General features: G+C 53.7%; 1 protein-coding gene across 1 annotated transcript; it reads right to left on the reverse strand.

The window, feature by feature from the left end:
* Nucleotides 1–1,675: 1,675 nt before the first annotated feature.
* Nucleotides 1,676–16,591, reverse strand: DEXI (Dexi homolog). The gene is made up of 2 exons (XM_040230402.1): nucleotides 15,547–16,591; nucleotides 1,676–2,329 (listed from the first exon to the last, which is right to left on the reverse strand). Exon 1 carries the CDS (start codon nucleotides 15,981–15,983, stop codon nucleotides 15,696–15,698), a length of 288 nt encoding a protein of 95 aa, XP_040086336.1. The 5' UTR covers nucleotides 15,984–16,591; the 3' UTR covers nucleotides 1,676–2,329; nucleotides 15,547–15,695.
* Nucleotides 16,592–17,646: the final 1,055 nt, after the last annotated feature.

Consider the following 17,646-nt stretch of genomic DNA (forward strand, 5'->3'; position numbering starts at 1 on the left):
AGCAAGTAGGGGTTGAGGGTCAAGAGCGTCAGAGGGATTCTGATCCAGCTGTCTGGCTGAACGTCCTGGCAGAAAGGTGGTGCCTTCTGCCTTAGGGGAAGCCCTCTAAGGAAGGAAGGCCCCCCAGGCCCTGGGGGCTAAGGGCATCCAGCCTTGTACTGGGCATCACCCCTCACGGTGTCCCTGCATACGTGGGCTTTGTGGACTCCACAAAACTCCCACGTGTGCAACCACAGGAAGACAGTCTCCTACTGATCCAGGCATCTACAGCACCCTTCAATCAGGTGAGGTGGGCATGACCATCCCCACTGCTTTTGATCTGTTCACGGGTGACAAAATGAGATCAGATGCTATAATTATTCATAGTGACGACTTTAAATGAGAGATGTGTGCATGCATGGGTGTTCAGTCGTGTCTGACTCCTTGTGACCCATGGACTGTAGCCCACCAGGCTCCTCTGTCCATGGGATTTCCCAGGCAAGAATACTGGAGTGGGGTGCCATTTCCTCCTCCAGGGGATCTTCCCAACCCAGGGATGAAACTCATGTATTGTGCGTCTTCTACACTGGCAGGCAGATTCTTCACCACTGTGCCACCTGGGAAGTCCTATTTACTTTTTAAGGCATTTAAATTGTATATATACGCTGTTGTTCAGTCGTTTAGTCATGTCTCTTTTTTTAATATCTGACTCTTTGCAATCCCATGGACTGTAACCCGCCAGGCTCTGTTGTCCATGGGATTTCCCACACAAAAATACTGGAGCGGGTTGCCATTTCCTTCTCCAGGGTATCTTCCAACCCAGAGATCCAGCCCATGTCTCCTGCACTGGAAGCAGAGTCTTAACCCCTGGGCTGCCAGGGAAGTCTTGTCCATGCACTTTTAAACACTTGCTTTTCCCTTTAGGCTTCTCCCCTAAAGAAACATCTCCCTCCTTCTGCTCCTTTTTCTCAAAAGTCTTCTGTCTGCGCCTCTCTGCACCCTTTCTTAGAATCACCCGAAGGCCCTTCCTCTCCCACACCTCAGTCTCCTCACCTGTAGAATGGAGCTGACCAGCCACTCCTTGTTAAACATGGTGTGTACATGAAGGTACTTTGCAAAGCATCAGGTGTTCTGCAAACTGGACAGAATTGCTGCAAGTGGACCTGACTTCAGTCAGCCGTTTGCTCTTTCCCTCACCCACTCACTCCCCTCATCTCTAGGGGAGGTCTACCAGGCGCCAAGTGGTTGCTCAGTGGTAAGGAATTATGCAGATTTGATTCCTGGGTTACAAAGATCCCTTGGAGAAGGAAATGGGATTTCTTGGAGTGTATTCTTGCCTGGGAAATACCATGGACAGAGGAGCCTGGTGGTGCCGAGTCGGACACAACTTAACCGCTAACAACCACCACCACACGCCCAACACGGGGGACCCCCACCTCCAGCTTCATTTTCAGCTTGGCCATCAGGCCTTTCCCACCACACCCAAGGTGGATCCTGGCTTGTCAGAGGCTTGTGGACGCCAGGAGGGGGCCCAGGTGGGACTCCTACACCAGCCCAGCTTGGATAGACCCTCCAAGCCCCACTGAATCTCCAACTGTGGAGGTCCTGACTCTTCTGCTCTTTTATCAGAGGTTCTGTGTAAGGACTCCTTTCCCAAATCTCAATGGGGGAAAAAAAAAGGCAGGGCCCCCAGGGGTTGGAGTTGCATACATTTTTTAATTGAAAGAAGTTAGCCTCCTAAGTATTGCTTTTACAGGTTTATCGAAGTCAAGTATTCATACCACTCACATTTTCAAAAAATATTTCTGGCTGGAGGAGTGGCTGTCCCCACCCCTGGCACAATGTATCAGTTCTGGCAACTTGATGGCAAGCAAACAACTTGAAATGAATGAGTCCAAACCCCACCCTCAGCCCCCCAGGTGTTCTTTTCCTTCTGAGTCTCTCTCGGAAGCAAGTTGCTGCATCTAAGCCCGGACTCGGAACAGATCCCATAGGGCTTAGAGCTCCACTGGCATCAAAGAGAGCTGGGAGTCGCTTTCGTGTATGACGTGTCCTCTCTCTCTGAAGGTTAAGTGGGGTAAGCAGATGCAGCCGGGGGTGGAAAGCAGGGAGGCTGACTCTGGCCGGGTTCATGTAAACATCCACTGAGATGGTGGAAGGTCGGAAGCCAGGGCGAGGCTGTGTGCACGACGCCGCAGGCAGGCGAGGTCTCCGGGCACCCCAGCCTCACCCTCTGGGCGGGGGCACATGCCTCCCGGACCTTGGCGTCCATTCTCAATCTCTCTGTCCCACCGTCCTGGGCCCGGACTGGAACCTCTCTGTTGGCACGGAGCTTTCGAGGGGAGCAGGCCTGGCAAGAGGGACAAAGGGGTGTTACTACCACGGAAGCACTGACCTGACCCCATCCACCAAGAGGTTTGAACTTGGGGAACCACCAGGAACCTCGACCTTAGGCTGGCGCTGCTGTCCTATGATTTTTTTTTCTTTTCTGGACGTGGACCATTTTTAAAGTCCTTGTTGAATCTGTTACAATATTGCTTCTGTTTGATGCTTTGGTTTTTTTGGCCAGGAGGTATGTGGAGTCTTAGGGCTTCCCTGGTGGCTCAGAGGTGAAGAATCTGCCTGCAATGCAAGAGATGCAAGAGAGGCAGGTTCGACCCCTGGGTCAGGAAGATCCCTTGGAGGAAGAAATGGCAATCCACTCCAGTACTCTTGCCTGGAAAACCCTACGGACAGAGGAGCCTGGCAGGCTACAGACCATGGGGTCGCAAAGAGCTGGACACGACTTAGCACAAAAGGTGGGGAATGTGGGCTCTTGGCTCCCTGACCAGGGATTGAGCCCGTAATCCCTACACTGGGAGAAGTCTTAACCACTGGACTGCCAGGGAAGTCCCCTATGATTTTTTATTAAAAAATTTTCATGAATGTGTCTGGTTTCTAAGCACCAGGCTGGAGAAGCAGTGCAGTTTCACCAGGGAGAGGAAGGGCTGTCTCACTCCTGGCAGAAAATCCCCAGGAGGAGCATCTCGGGAGCTGAGGAAGGAGGGGGGTAGCTTGCTCAGGGTCACCTGGGGTCAGCTGGCTGACATGAGCTCCAGGGAGTGGGCAGGGCTTGGCAGCAGCTCCCACCCTGCCGGGAAGATGCCTCGTCACCTACAGGAAGGCTGTGGCCACAGCCAAGCTACTCAGCAGCCCCGCCAGGCCCGTCTTCCCAGGGCACAGCATTCTCCCCACCTGGCTCCCCGCGGGTCCTCGTTTCCTGCCCCCGTCTCTCTCTGGGTCCTGCTGTGCCTGCAGCATCTCACATTCCTATGCCCACCCCCCTTACAACCCCCACGAGTCCTGCCCCAATTTTCAGTCTCACCACCTTTGATGCCAGCTCAGACTACTTCTGCAAACGTCATCAAGCATCACATAAAACTCAAACATCAGGAACTTCCCTGGTGGGGTTAATAAGAATTGACCTTCCAATGCAGGGGACATGGATTCAATCCCTGGTTGGGGAACCAAGATTCCACACACGCTTTGGGCAATGAAGATCCTACGTGCCCCAACTAAGATCCGATGCAGCCAAATTAAATAAATATTAGGAAAATAATAATTTTAAAATGTATACATTAAACACACGTGTTATTGTTCATCAGGAGTTACTGATATTTGGGGTAGGACAATTCTCTGACATGGCAGGTGGGTTGTTCTGGGGTGTACAGCAGCATCCTTGGTCCCAAAGGTGACAACAAAATGCTCGCTCACCCTATTTCCTAGGGCCACCCAAGGGGATAAAACTGCTTCCGCTGAGAACCATGAATCTCCCCACTTTATAGGTTAGGACCTCTGTTTGAAGTTGGGACCTGCCTGAAGTTGCTTAACTGTGGGAGGTGAGGCTGGCACGGGGATAGTGATGAAGATGCAGACAGTTCGCCATCAGGGCAGGTACCACCTGAGCTTTCACTCTGCACCATGAGCCCTAGGCAGAGTGTGGGTGCCGCACCCAACTTCGTCCACTCACCCTTCCGAGGCACCCTAACCTGGCAGCTTCCAGCTGCAGGGACCTGCCTCTTTGCCCGAGGCCTCTCTGCCTCCAGAGCCTGCTTGGGCTCCAGGCTGCAAGTGCAGGCAGCGCCAATATCTTTCCACAGCTGCCTTCCAACCAGTGAAGGCCAGAAAGCTGGCAATCAATACCCCATTCCCTGCGGGCTCAGGCGGTAAAGACTCTGCCCGCAATGCAGGAGACTGGGGTTCTATCCCTGGGCTGGGAAGATCTCCTGGAGAATGGAATGACACCACTCCAGTGTTCTTGCCCGGGAAATCCTATGGACAGAGGCGGCTGGTGGGTTCCAGTCCATGGGGTCAGAGGCACATGCGACTGAGAGCCTGACACTTTCACCCTTCCAGCTCTTGTGTGGTGGCTGCAGCGACGCTGAGCTACATTCTCCATTACACTGCTTCCCAGAGCTCCTGAGCAGGACTGAGCCCAGGGCCGTGGAGGTGGCCTGCTAGAGGACACATTCCTTCCCGGTCTCACTGCCCCACTCCACATTAGTTAATTCCTGGGCACAGCATGCTAAGTTGCTTCAGTCGTGTCCAACTCTTTGAGGCCCTACAGACTGTAGCCTGCCAGGCTCCTCTGTCCATGGGATTCTTCAGGCAAGAATATTGGTGTGGGTTGCAATGCCCACCTTCAGGGCAATCTTCCCGACCCAGGAGATCTTATGTCTCTTGCATTGACAGGTGGGTTCTTCACCACTAGTGCCACCTGGGAAGCCCCTGGACCACCTCCCAAATAAACAATGTGCACTGGAATTGTTTGCTCCTGGGTCAGCTCCCGGGGATTGCACACCTGAGATGGAGCATCATATGAGTTGTTTCACTCAACACTCCTAACACCCCAGGAGTTAGGTTATTATGATTCCATTTTAAAGATGAAGACACTAAGGTTCAGATGGAGTAAGAAACTTGCTTAAGGATGCTCAGCTCTCCAGGACTTTTTCCACTGGAGATTTTAAACACTACATAATCTCACGCCTCATGTATGCCAGGGCCTGACCTGGGCACTAGGGAACGAAATGAGTGTAGTCTCTGCCTTAGAAACACATCTAGGGAGCAACTGCAGCCCAAGGTAACATGCTGACCCAGGAGGAAGCACAGGGAATGGATGGAGCCGAGTCTGGGGAAGGGTGTGTGTGAAGGACGCGCCAGGTAGTGAGAGGACTGGTGACCAGGTCTAGAACCTCCTGTAGTCTGGTTTGGGGTGGAAAGGGGTTGAAGGCTGGTCATGAGTGCACGCGTGCTAAGTTAAGTCAGCCGTGTCTGACTCTTTGTGACCCTATGGACCACAGCCCACTAGGCTCCTCTGTCCATTGGATTCTCCAGGCAAGAATACTGGAGTTGGCTGCTATGCCCTCCTCCAGGGGCTCTTCCCAACCCAGGGATCAAACCTGCATTTGTTGTGCCTCCTGCAATGGCAGGTGGGTTCTTTACCACGAGTGCCATCTGGGAAGCCCAGCCCTGGGAGAGACACGGAGAGGTTAGCAGGGGCCACATCAGGTCAGTTTCTTGTGTCCTCGGCAGATTCATCTCCTAGGGCTCAGCTAGGAACACATCCTTTCACTGCTCAAAAGACCGTCCCTGGCTCCCACTGATGACCCCGGACCTGGCAGGCCAGAGGGGAAGCTGGGGCTGCAACCAACACATTGGAGAGCTCCATCCTCCAGAAAAGTGTTCATGAGTTCCCCTCCCATCCCACCAGGAGCCCACCTTCTGCAGACCTCCCTCCCCCATGGGGACTCTGGGGTTCCCTGTGGTGGTCAGCGTGGAGCTCCCCAGACCTCTGGCATCCAGGAAAGCAGAGCAGATTGTTTATTCCAATTCAGCATTACCAGGGCTCACAGCACACTCTTCAAGGCAGGGGACTGAACTTGAGCCCATTTCAGATTTGGGGGGAAGGGCTGTTAGAGAACATGGGACCCCCACTTGGAACAGGGCCTCACTCCCCTCTCAATGCTCAAGACTGCAAACAACCTAAGTCCCAGGCAAGTGTCAGTCTGGCTAGTATGACTCTGTCACGCGTGCTAACTTCTGGAAGGAACAAGCTCAGGTGCCAGCTCCTGCTAGAATTCACTAACGCCCTCTATTCTCATTGTTCATCTGCAGGGTCACCTTCTCTTTGTGAAGAATGATGCCAGTCTTCCCTTTCTGATAGTAATACCATAAAGATCCTCTCTTTCCCCCATGTTAATTTCACTTTAAAAAGAGAGCCTCTGGTTTGAAGACAGTTAACTGCATAACCCTGGTGGCTCAGATGGTAAAGAATCTGCCTGCAGTGCAAAAGATCTGAGTTCCATCCCCAGATCAGGAAGATCCCCTGACCCAGTATTCTTGCCTGGAGAATCCTGTGGACAGAGGAGCCGGCAGGCTATAGTCCATGGGGTCGCAAAGAGTCAGACATGACTGAATGACAAACACTTGTGTAAGTGTATGTTTAACTTGTGTTAACTGCATAAATAACAGTTCAGATAACAGTTCAGGCAGTGAGCAAATATGGCAAAAATTGCTGATGGTATCATATGAGGTTTGGGAGACCCTGATCTGAATTGGTCACTCCAGAGAATGAAGGGGCCCAGAGAGGGTAGTGACCTGTCCTAAGTCACACAGCACACTGAGGACAGAGGTGTGGCCCCAGACCCCTACTGGTGGGAGGATGTCCTGGCTCCTCTCATCTGTGCCACACACTGCTGCTGTTACAGACCGACCTCCTCGCTTCTTTATCTTGCAAGTCTGGTCTCACAGCAAACCAGCTGACAGATTATCAAGCATTTGTGCTCACCTTGTACTATCTGCTGCAACTCATGGCTTAGCTCATTCATTCCTCCTAACAACCCCAGGAGGTGGAGCCAAGGAGGACCATCATCCCTGAATTTCAGATGGGGCTCAGAGAGGTTGAGTTAACCAGGCAAGGTCACACAGCTCATAAATGGCAGAGCCAGGATTTGAAGCTCTGTGGTCTGACCCCATCATCTTTCTCAGTTCCTCTTGGCACCTAGTTCATTTCTTTCCTCTGGCATCAGAAGCCCCAGGCTGAGAACATTCCGAGGCGGCAGCTTAGAGAGTCTAGGCAGTGGGTTCTCCCACCTCCTGACATCCTTAGAGCATGACTGACAATTCATCAGCTATTGGGTTTGGGTGTTTTCTCTTTCTGAAACTGTAACCTTTCCTTCCAGGCCACTCCCCAGAGCTGGACAGAAGGAATGGCTGGCTGGCTGGTTTGTCATCAGAATGATAGTTGGGCACTTAATTCATCTTAAGAAGCAATGTCTCAGTCTGGTTATCTGTGGGGAGACGCTTTGAGATCTGTCTTAAAAGTCATGGTGGGGTGATGCTCTGAACTTGTTGGAAGTGGATTCTTTGTGCAGTTGGGCTGTCCCACTCTCCTGCTCCTCTGGGATAGCCCAGGTGAGGTCTGGAATTGGCCAGTCTTGAGTCCTTCAGGTTCTGCCCCTTCCTGGCTGTGTGACCTCAGGCAAGTCACCTAACCTCTCTGGGCTTGTGTCCCCATTTGAAACAAACTGCTGGCTGTCTGTTACAAGGATTACATGAAATTCTATTGGTGGAATGCCTGCAATACCCAGCACACACGGCCCCTCCCCTCCGTGTCCCCACCTATTCTCAGCTAGAAAACACACAGGCTGGGAATAGGGGTCTCCTCGGTACAGGTGGTCTTCTAAAGGGTAACTCTTCCATCCTCTAAAAGACCCTGTCTGCTGGGCACTCACTGCCCATTCCTCCTTCTCCACGTATGCACCAGCCAATTAAAGCCATAAAAGATGCCAGCAGGTATGACTTGCCCAGGGTCTCCGCTGCCATCTCAGCAACAGGCTGTGCACAGGAAGGCCTCTGCCATGTCTGGTGGACGAGTGCGTGGCTGGAAGCAGGAGGGCGAAGGAGACTTCGCCTGTCTGCCTGGGTCCAGGCTCCTGGGGGAAGCCAGGGTCCTGGCCCTTCTCCAGAGTATCTGGATGCTGGTTTCTAAGTCAGCGGTTGACGCCCCTCAAGCACGGGTTCTGTGGTGATTCCTCATCAGGAGCGCCTCCAGCTGGCCTGCGCCCCAGGCTCCATGAGGCCTTCTGAGTCCTTCCACAGCCAAGAACCACCTGAACTACTGGCCTGTTTCTCCTCAGCAAATTCCACAATTTTAAAAGCAATCTTTATGTCACTATCGCGAATGAAAAAAAAAAAAAAAACAAACATCTGTTATAAACAGAAAGCAACAGATAAATGCTGAAAGTGAAACCATTAATTCTAGCCAGATACTCCTGGCCCTGCAAAAAGGGAGCCTGGGCCGGGTTCCTCTCCTCCAAAGTGCAAAGCAGCAAGTGCCCAAGAGGGGGCAGGGCATCCACAGCCGGCCTGCACTAGGCTTCAGCATGCTCACTGCCTCCCGGGGACGCCTGCTGACGAGGCCTCACTGGGAGCACTGAGTGTGGCCAGGAGGCGCCACGTGGCCCCCTCACGGCGGGGTATCTGGGGCGAGTCCCTGAACCCTCCCCAGGCCTCAGTTTTCCGCCCTAATGGAGCTAATGAGCCCTGCCCCACCTGTTTCATGGGGTGACGCTCAGGGGAAACTGGAAATATAGTTATTTACAACCACCGAACCAAGGCCCCTGGCAGGAAGGACTCCCAGGAATGGAGCTTGCCCCCTCAGGGGGTGACTGACTCTGGAACCAGGTCCCAGCCACCCCCAGGCTTGGGGCAGGGGCTGCCAGCTACGAGGATACCAGCATCACCTGGACCCCTGGGCACCAGTTATCACCACCCTCAGACTGCTTCAGAGGCTGCCCAACAGACACGCCCTCCTCGGCAACTGGCCCCCACACAGAGGAAAGGGGCCCGAGAAAGGGGAAGCCTTCTTGGGCCGACCTGCTCTGGGTCTGACACACCACCACCACCAATGGCATCACTGATCAAGAATCAACTACGGGACCATCACCACCTCACCCAACGTGCAAGAGCCCTTCAACTGCTTTCACGGCTCAGTCGTGTCTGACTCTCGGATACCCACTGGACTGTAGCCCGCCAGGCTCCTCTATCCATGGGATTTTCTGGGCCAGGATACTGGAGTGGGTTACCATCTCCTCCTCCAGGGGATCTTCCCGACCCAGGGACTGAACCCTCGTCTCTTGCATTTCCTGCACTGGCAGGCAGATTTGAGCCCTTCAACAGGGACCACTATCTTCCCCATTTTACAGAGAAGGAAACTGAGGCCTGGGGAGGTGAAGGCCCTAGTCCAGCTGGGACTTAAATCCAAATCTGACTGCAAAGCCTCTAAGCACCAATCTTAGGGGGTCCACAGAGATGGCCTGGGATAAACCTGAGAGACACCCAGGGAGCCAGTGACTTTTGGTTCTTGGCCAACCCGTATGGTTACCTGAAGGAGAAAGCTCCATTTTGATGCTAGAGTATATCACATGACAGTTGGTAACTTGACTTTCTGACAAAGAGCTGGGGGCCCTGTGTCTTTAGCTGGCTTTAGTATTTGTCCAGAAGTTAATGACTCTGGCACTTAGTATTTTTATCCATGCCAAGTGATGCTGGTTTTCTCTTTTCAGTGACATAAACAGTCTTTTAAAAATAAATTCACATGAAAAAGACAGATTTTTAAGAAATTAAGCACTAGAACAAACATGCTTCTTCATAAACCATAAAGGGAGGAACAGGAACTCTGCAGAGAGAGGTGGCAGGCAAGACCTTAACCAGGCGGTCAGAGCTAACATCTCCAGTAATGAGGCTGACAGACGCCACGTGTCTCCTGATACAACGTACTCAGGACACATGCTCACTTCCCTGTGGTATTCCTGCCAAAAAGTACACCATCTGACGCTAAACTCAGGAGTGAACATCAGACAATCCCGACTGAGAGACAGTCTACAAAATACCAGACTCGCATGCTTCAAAAATGTTAGTGTCACAAAAGACACAGGCCGAGGGACTGTTCAGACTAAAGACGGCTTAAGAGATATGACGGGGGGTGACAAGGGCGACCTGGGATTGGTTCCTGGGCCTCAACTCCCTTCCTACCCTCCCTTTTCACTGTGAAAGGACACTGTTGGCACAACTGCTGAAATCTGAACAGTCACAGCTCAGACTGGTCCTAAGAGTGTTATCAACATTCAATGTGTTGATTTTGATAGTGATACTGTGATGATTTAAGTAAAAGCCCTCATTCTAAGGATATACACACTGAGATGTTTAGGAGTAAACGAACATAATATCTGCAATGTTTTCAAAAATGGTTCAGAAAAATATTCATACATGTACACATGTATGTACACACACATGGAAGCATGTCTATATATATACACAGGCATGCGCAGAGTAGCATGTGTACACATGAACAAGCATGGCAAATATGAACGCATGCACTTGTGAATTTGGGTGAAGTATATATGGGAATTCTTTGCAACTTGTGTAATTGTGAAATTATTTCAAAATAAAGTTTAAAAAAATTAATTCAGACCAAGGACCAAGAGAACATCTGAGGCAGGCCTGGCAGAGCCACAGAGGGGAGCTGGGAGCACCTCTGCACCCTCCCTCAGAGCTGGGTCGGGGGCTTGGCTGTCTTGTTAGCTTTGTACCCCTGGTCCCTCATCCCCCTTTTCCAGGCCTCAGTTTCTTTTTCTGAGACATGGGGGATGTGGCTGACTGTCCTTTTTATTGTGGTCTTGGTTTCCCAAAAGTGAACTATGCTTTCAGAAGTCCCAGGAGGGGAGGATGGCACATAAACCAGGAATACCAACGCTCAAGTTGACAGGAGCCCCTCAATTCTGAGTTCAGAGGCAAGGGCTGTGAGGGTTTCCCTCAGATGAAATCTCCAGTTTGCACAACTCAGGCATGAGGGAATGGGGCCCCCGGCACCTCAGCCGTCTTGAGACACATACAGGGGTCTTCACCTGTCCAGTGGGGCGGCCAGCACACCTCCCAGGGGGCCTCAGGGCAGCAGAGAGCTGGAGGCAGCAGGGCCTGGGGGTGCACCCGTCTTCCCGCGTCACCACCACTTGTCTCCCTCCCACCTCGCTCCCCCGTCCGCCCTGACCCCTCCCCGGAGCTCCACCGCGGCCTCTCCCACCATCTGAACCTATCGTGTGCATCCCCAAGGGAGGTTTGGGTTTCTGAGCAGGGAAGCCAGATACCCAGCCTGAGTGTTCTGCTGAAGGCACAGGCCACAGACTGCCACCAAGAGACCAGGGCAGGCGGGTCAGGAAGGAGCTGTGGCACCAGTCAGAACACTGATATCTGGGAAACCCTGTGATAAGCAGACCTAGTCCGCCTACCCTTAGCTCCCAACCTGGCCTCCCCCAGCCTCTGCTGATTCGGGCAGCAACGCTCTTCAGTCCCTCCATTTCCAGTGCAGAGCGCCTCCTCTCTGTCCGCGCCGAGAGCGCTGGCAGGCAGAGGCTGCTTTCATCAGGAATCAGGACAAATCAATCCGACTAAGCTGCCTCTGCAGAGGAACCGCTGGGACGTGAGGACTCTCCCCAGTGCCTGGGCCAGCTGCAGCGGCCCTCTCTCCCAGGAAGGAGTGCCTGGTCCCCAGTCCCCGCTCCTGGGCAATGAAGAATACTCGAGGAAAACCACAGCCACAGCTGTCCAGATCAGGTGGCCTTAGAGACCATGGGGTGACGGAAAAGGTCTGAGGGTCCCAGACCAGCCAGGCAGAGTGGCAAGTCTGTCCTGGTGGTCCAGACCCAGACCCGCCCAGCACTCAGGCAGCCAGACCTCTCTTGCTCATGAAAGAAGAGAAAGTGAAAGTTGCTCAGTTGTGTCCAGCTCTTTGCTACCCCATGGACTACACAGTCCATGGAGTTCTTTAGGCCAGAATACTGGAATGGGTTGCCGTTCCCTTCTCCAGGGGATCTTCCCGACCCAGGGATGGAATCCAGGTCTCCGGCATTGCAGGTGGATTTTTTACCAGCTGAGTCACAAGAGAAGACCGTGCTCATCGTGGGATATAAATATGCATACTTGAGGGTACGTGCAGGTTTTTACATTCACAAGGGCCTGAGTGTACAATAATAGTCGTTAATTTTCATGTGTCACACACATAGGGGAAGGTCTAAGAGCTTTACATCTATCTCATTCAATCCTCAGAATGAAGTAGATTATGATCCCTGCTTTGCAGAAGAGGAATCTGACACCTGGTGAAGTACTGTAGCATGCCCAGGGTCACAACTAGGATTGGTATTTGAACCTAGGTCAACTTGAGTCTAGGCACTTTGCAACTCCATGGACTGTAGCCCACCAGGTTCCTGGTCCATGGGATTTCCCAGACAAGAATACTGGAGTGGGTCGCCATTTCCTCCTCCAGGGGATCTTCCCAAACCCAGGGATCAAACCTGAGTATCCTGCACTGGCAGGTAGATTCTTTACCACTGAGCCATCTGGGGAAGCCTAATACTGCCTCCTTAAATAGGTGCTCAACAAGCATTTGAGAAACTGAGTAATGTGGAAAAAAAGAGAGGGAGCAAAAATGAGTGCACCTTTCATCCTGAGATCACCCTAGTCCCCCATGCCTGGCGAGCCCACATCCTTGGTCAGTGTTTCCTGGCTTGGCCTGTGTGCAACAGGAGACCGTCTACCTGAGAAAGAGCGAGAAGGAGCAAGATTTGACTACTGGTGTTCTGCTTATGAAAGGGGCCAGGAGAGGAGGTGCACATCATCTTTCATCTTTCCCACAGGCTTTTCTTGCTACTAGCCACCCCTCCCCAATTGGAGTCTGGGCTTCTTGTCTTTGGGACCTAGGCCACCGTGGCTTGGATCTGGGACTGAGCAAGAAGGTATGCTGTGCCTGGGTCCCACCATTTCTCCAGGCACCAGTATTTCCCACAGCCTCAGGCCTCCCAACCTGCTGGAGTCAGGCCCTGTCACTTGGAAAGCTTTGCAAGGGTGTCCTTGAGATACACTTCCTGGTGTTTCTGCTCAGTGTTGGCTGCAAAGTATGCCGAAGCATTTGGGCTTTGCTTTTTGGTCCAGAGAGTGCCAATGTTTTCATTTGGAATGGGAAGTGTTGCAGTTGATGTGGTGAAGAGATAAAATAAGACATTCATCACCAAGTTGCACTAACTGTAAGTCAAAGGCTTAGTTGGGGGCGGGGATTCATCTTGGGATCTCTAGGGCTTGGCAGGAGAGCATGTGCGCATGCTTGCTCAGCGCCTCAGTCGCGTCCGACTCTTTGCGATCCCATGGACTGTAGTCCACTAGGCTCCTCTATCCATGGGATTTTCCAGACAAAGATACTGGAGTGGGGTGCCATTTCCTCCTCCAGAGGATCTTAGCCACCCAGCGATTGAACGTGTGAGAGCAGGCAGGGCTAACATTTGTTGAATGACCCAATGAGTGAATACGCAAAGGGCCTAGAACCAGGCGTGGTATATCATTGACACTCAGTACAGGTTCTGAGTGGATCCCATAGGTTCTACCTCCAAAAGGCATTCTTGCTCTGTTTATGTTTCTCTATCTTCACCAACTTTGCCTCTTCCAAGCCTCCATCACCTCTGGCCTGAGCAACTAACCAGTTCCTAACTGGCTTCCCAATTTCCACACTTGCCCTTATGGCTCATCCTGCCCACAATCACCAGTTATCTTTGCAAAATGTGGACCAGAACTGTGTCCTTCCCTGCCTAAAACCTTCTGATGACTTCCCATTGCTTGTGACTGTGGCCTCCAGGGTCCTGAATGATTTGGCCCCATCCACCCCACTAACCTCTCCTGGGGCTGTTCTGTCACACTGGCCTCCTTGCAGTTGTTGGAAGAACCAGCTCTCTCCCACCCCACAACCTTGGCACTAGTGGGTTCCTAGGCCTGGACTGCTTTTCTCCAGATCATCACGTGTGGCTCCTTCCATCAATTTAGGGCTCAGCTCAAAGGTGTCACCTCTTCGGAGAGGCCTTCTTTGAACCCCCTGTCTGAAGCAGCCCATCTCCCAGTCTTGTTTCACTTATCCAGGCATTTAACTGAGCAATTACTAGATGCCAGGAGCTGTTCTAAGCAAGGAAATAGTAGTGAACGCAAGAGAGGATGTCACGCCTTTCTACTGTAGCTCTCAAAAATCTCACTGTCTTGTTGGGAACCTGCTTGTCTTTCTCACCAAGTGCCAGGAGGCCTGGGTCTGAGTCTGTCTTGTTCACTGTGTTCACCCAAGCACACTAGGTACTGGGTAAACATCTGCTCAAGAAAAGAACAAATCGATGGATGGATGGCAGGCAGGCCGCCCAACTGGATAGGTATGCAGGGCAGGCGACACATGCTCCACCCAGCACTTGGCTCTTGCTAAGGTCTCCCTGAGCTCAAATAAAGCTTTCTTCGAAGAAATCTCACTGTCAGCCCCCCAGGTTGATACTGCTAGTATGTCCTGCCCACTGCTAGTGTGTCCTGCATCACCCTCTGACTATGGTCATCTAGGCTAAGACAGGCAAGAGGAAGGGGTAAATGCAGCATGCTTAGGGTGAGTGGCATTAATGCCCGTTTTCCAAAAGGAGCCCCTGCCCACCACCTCAGTGTCCCCTGCTACTGCCACTCAGGACAGTGCCTAGCACATCCAGCTGAAGGGATCAGCTGAGAAATTCCTGCACGTCCCTTGAACCCTCACCAGAGCCTCTCTCATCTAAGCCTGCTGCCTCCCGGCTGTGACTTTGGCCACGTCTTCCTCCTTGCTGGATCTTCATTTCCCTCCCACCAACACACAAGGTGGGGCCGGACACAGCTTTCTGGTGGCAGCCCAGAGGCAGGGCTTTAACACCTCAGTGCAAGGATCCTGTAGTTCCTTTTCCTGCTGGTCCCCAAGCCCCTTGAGTTTGCCTTGCAAACACAGCAGGCAAAGCCACCACAGTACCAAGCCCCAGCTGGCCTCCTCTGTGAAAGCAGCCTGCGAAACTGGCAGCCCCTGCAGATTCAAGCTGCGGAACTGATGAGCTGGGGCGCCCTGAAACCTGACTCCAAAACGGGAGCCTAGCCAACGCCAAAGGAAGTACAGGGTTCTTTGCTGAAGGAGGTTTCTCCTCTCACAGCGACAGCCAGGAACCCCTGCTCTAAGTCCCCACCCAGTTCTCCAAGGGGCCATAGGACAAAGGTGATCAGTGCCTGGCTTCCTCTCTCTTTTAACACTGCAAGTCTTCATCCTTCCAGGACTAGCGGGAATCTCCCAAAAGGCAAGGTCACCATCAATGCAGGCTAAGGATGGGGGGTGGGGTAGGGGTGGGGAGTTGACAGGCCTGCCTCAAATGGACTTGGGTGCAAAAGCTTTCTCCCTAAGCTGTGAAGTTGCTACTATGGCTAACCAGGAAGCCACTTGCGTCCTGTGTCCCTTCCCTTCTTCAAAAGCTGTCACCTTCGCTAGGGGACGCCTTCCAGCCCTAACTAAGGGCCTAAGAAAAATCCAGCCGTTCCCGTCATCCAAACAGACCTGGACTGAGAAATCAGGGGCCTGGGGGAGGGGTGTGTGTCCGGCTTGGGCTGCCTCCCTCTTCCTCGCCAGCGCCCCAGCCCGCCCTCATCCTGCGCAGAGAGGGCACTTACAGGCCTCGGAGGCCGGAGCGGGCCTCGTCCTGGGGGTCCCATCCCTGGCCAGGCGGTGCCCTCAATCAAAAGCAGCTGCATGACCTGGGCCCCGGTCCTGGCCGACGGTTGCGGGTCGTGGGGAGAGCGGCGGGGGAAGGCAGCCGAGCCTACTCCAAGTAACCATCTAAGACGTCGAGCTCCGAGTCGGCGTCGTAGAGGCCCGAGCCGGGGTCGGAGAGCACGCCGAGGTCCACGAGCGCCTGGTCCATGTCCTCGGGCAGGAAGACGAGGCCCACGTTGAGGACGATGTACTCCATGAGAAAGGCGTAGTACAGGATCAGCACGTTGACGAAGAACAGGCCCACGTAGAACATAGAGGGCAGGAGCGGCGGCGGCACGGAGGGGACCAGGGGGCCCAGAGCGTCCAGGTGGGCCGCTACCCGGGCGCCGGGCATGCAGCGGGCGGCGAGGGCGGCGGGCGGCGGCCCGGCGATCCCGGCGAGCTCAGCCGCTGCGGCGCCCGGGCGGCCGGCGCGGGGGCAGCTCAGCCATCCAGGGGCTCCCCGGGGCTGGCCCAGGCGGCCCTGGGCCCCGGCGGCGTGCCCTCAAGAGATGTGCGTCGGTCCCTGCGGACGCGCCCCGGCCCCTGAGAGGTGCCAGGCGGGTCACCCCACCCGTAGAGGAGGCCACACCGCACTGTCGACCCTTCCAGCGGTCAGGCTGGGACCCCCCACCTCCTCCCCGAAGTGGCCGGCGGCTGCCCCGGGCTCCTCTGATGCTCCCGGCTTCCGCTCACTGGCCCTCGAGGCGCCTGAGGGGACTCTCCCCACCGCGACTCAGCGTCAAGGGCCAGTCCCGGCGACGGTCTCCTCAGCCGCTCCCGGCCATTCCTTGATCCCGCCCGGCAGCCGCGAAAGAGCAGCGCCCATCGCTGCAGCCGCCGCGTAGCCCTCCAGGTCGCGTTCCGAGCACCGCCTCCGGAGCAGCCCCGCGCTCATTGGCTCGCCGCCCCCATCCCCGCGCTCATTGGCTCGCCGCCCCCTCCCCGCGCTCATTGGCTCGTCGCCTCCCCATTCCCTGCGCTCATTGGCTCGCTCGACGCCTGTGCTCATTGGTCCGAGACTTCCGGGGGAGGATACTGTATCGCCCCTACCCTCCAGGCGCCGGCTTCTGAGTCGCTTTCGCATTTCCCGACTCGGGGAAGATCTCGAATCCGATTCGCTCTGCGGTTCCGCGACAGAGTAGGGGGAGGGGAAAGACTCAGAACACGGTTACAACGGAGAGGTATTCTAAGGCTACAAAAGCTGAAGATTTGAAATCGTGAGCTTCATCAGCACCCTGCTGGACTTGAGTATTGGCGCCACGCCCTTTTGGGACTCAGTTTACCTGTTGAAAAAGGAGGCAGGTCGGGGGCGCTGGACCTCACCAGTGAAAATTTTGGCCTTTCCGAAAGTGACAGTTTTCCACGGTGGGGAAGATCAATCGGCGGCCCGTTCGTCTCCGCAGATTCTGGCTGCTGGAAGATCCACCCCTCGGCGGGGCGGGGCGAGGGGAATCTGTATAATAAAATTCAGGGACAGCTGAGTAAAGAAACTTCCGGCAGGTCAGACCTGCAGTCGTAGGGTTGCTTCTTGTTTTTATGTTGTAAAACGTGTTTTACAGCAATAATAACGAACGCGGTTAAACATTCAAACAACCAAGAAGTTCACAGAAAAGTGAGTCTCTTCCACTCGCTGATTCCCCTCCTCAGGGCCACCCCTTGTACATCCTTCAGGAGACTGACTGACCTTGCCCAAAGTGCCTCCCAAAGCGGTTTCAACCAGACTTTTAAATCTCAGGCCTCCCTGAGCTGGGTGCTTTACATGCATTGCTTAATTGGAACCAGCTGGGGGAAGTGCAGTATGTTACCCATTTTTACAGACTAGGAAACAGGCCCAGAGAAACAGAAGGACCCTGGAAGCTGCTGGGCCTGTGTATGTTTTGAGGCCAGAACTTGCCCTTTTTTCTCCATGGCTCTCTCATGCCCCTTTAAATGAATTATAGAGCAAACCATTAATCCTCCAACTGCTGAAGGTGAAACAAACCATTCATTCATTCATTCACTCTGATATTTGTTGA

Source organism: Oryx dammah, unplaced genomic scaffold (assembly GCF_014754425.2).
Source record: "Oryx dammah isolate SB20612 unplaced genomic scaffold, SCBI_Odam_1.1 HiC_scaffold_2, whole genome shotgun sequence".
Classification (NCBI taxonomy): Eukaryota; Metazoa; Chordata; class Mammalia; order Artiodactyla; family Bovidae; genus Oryx; species Oryx dammah.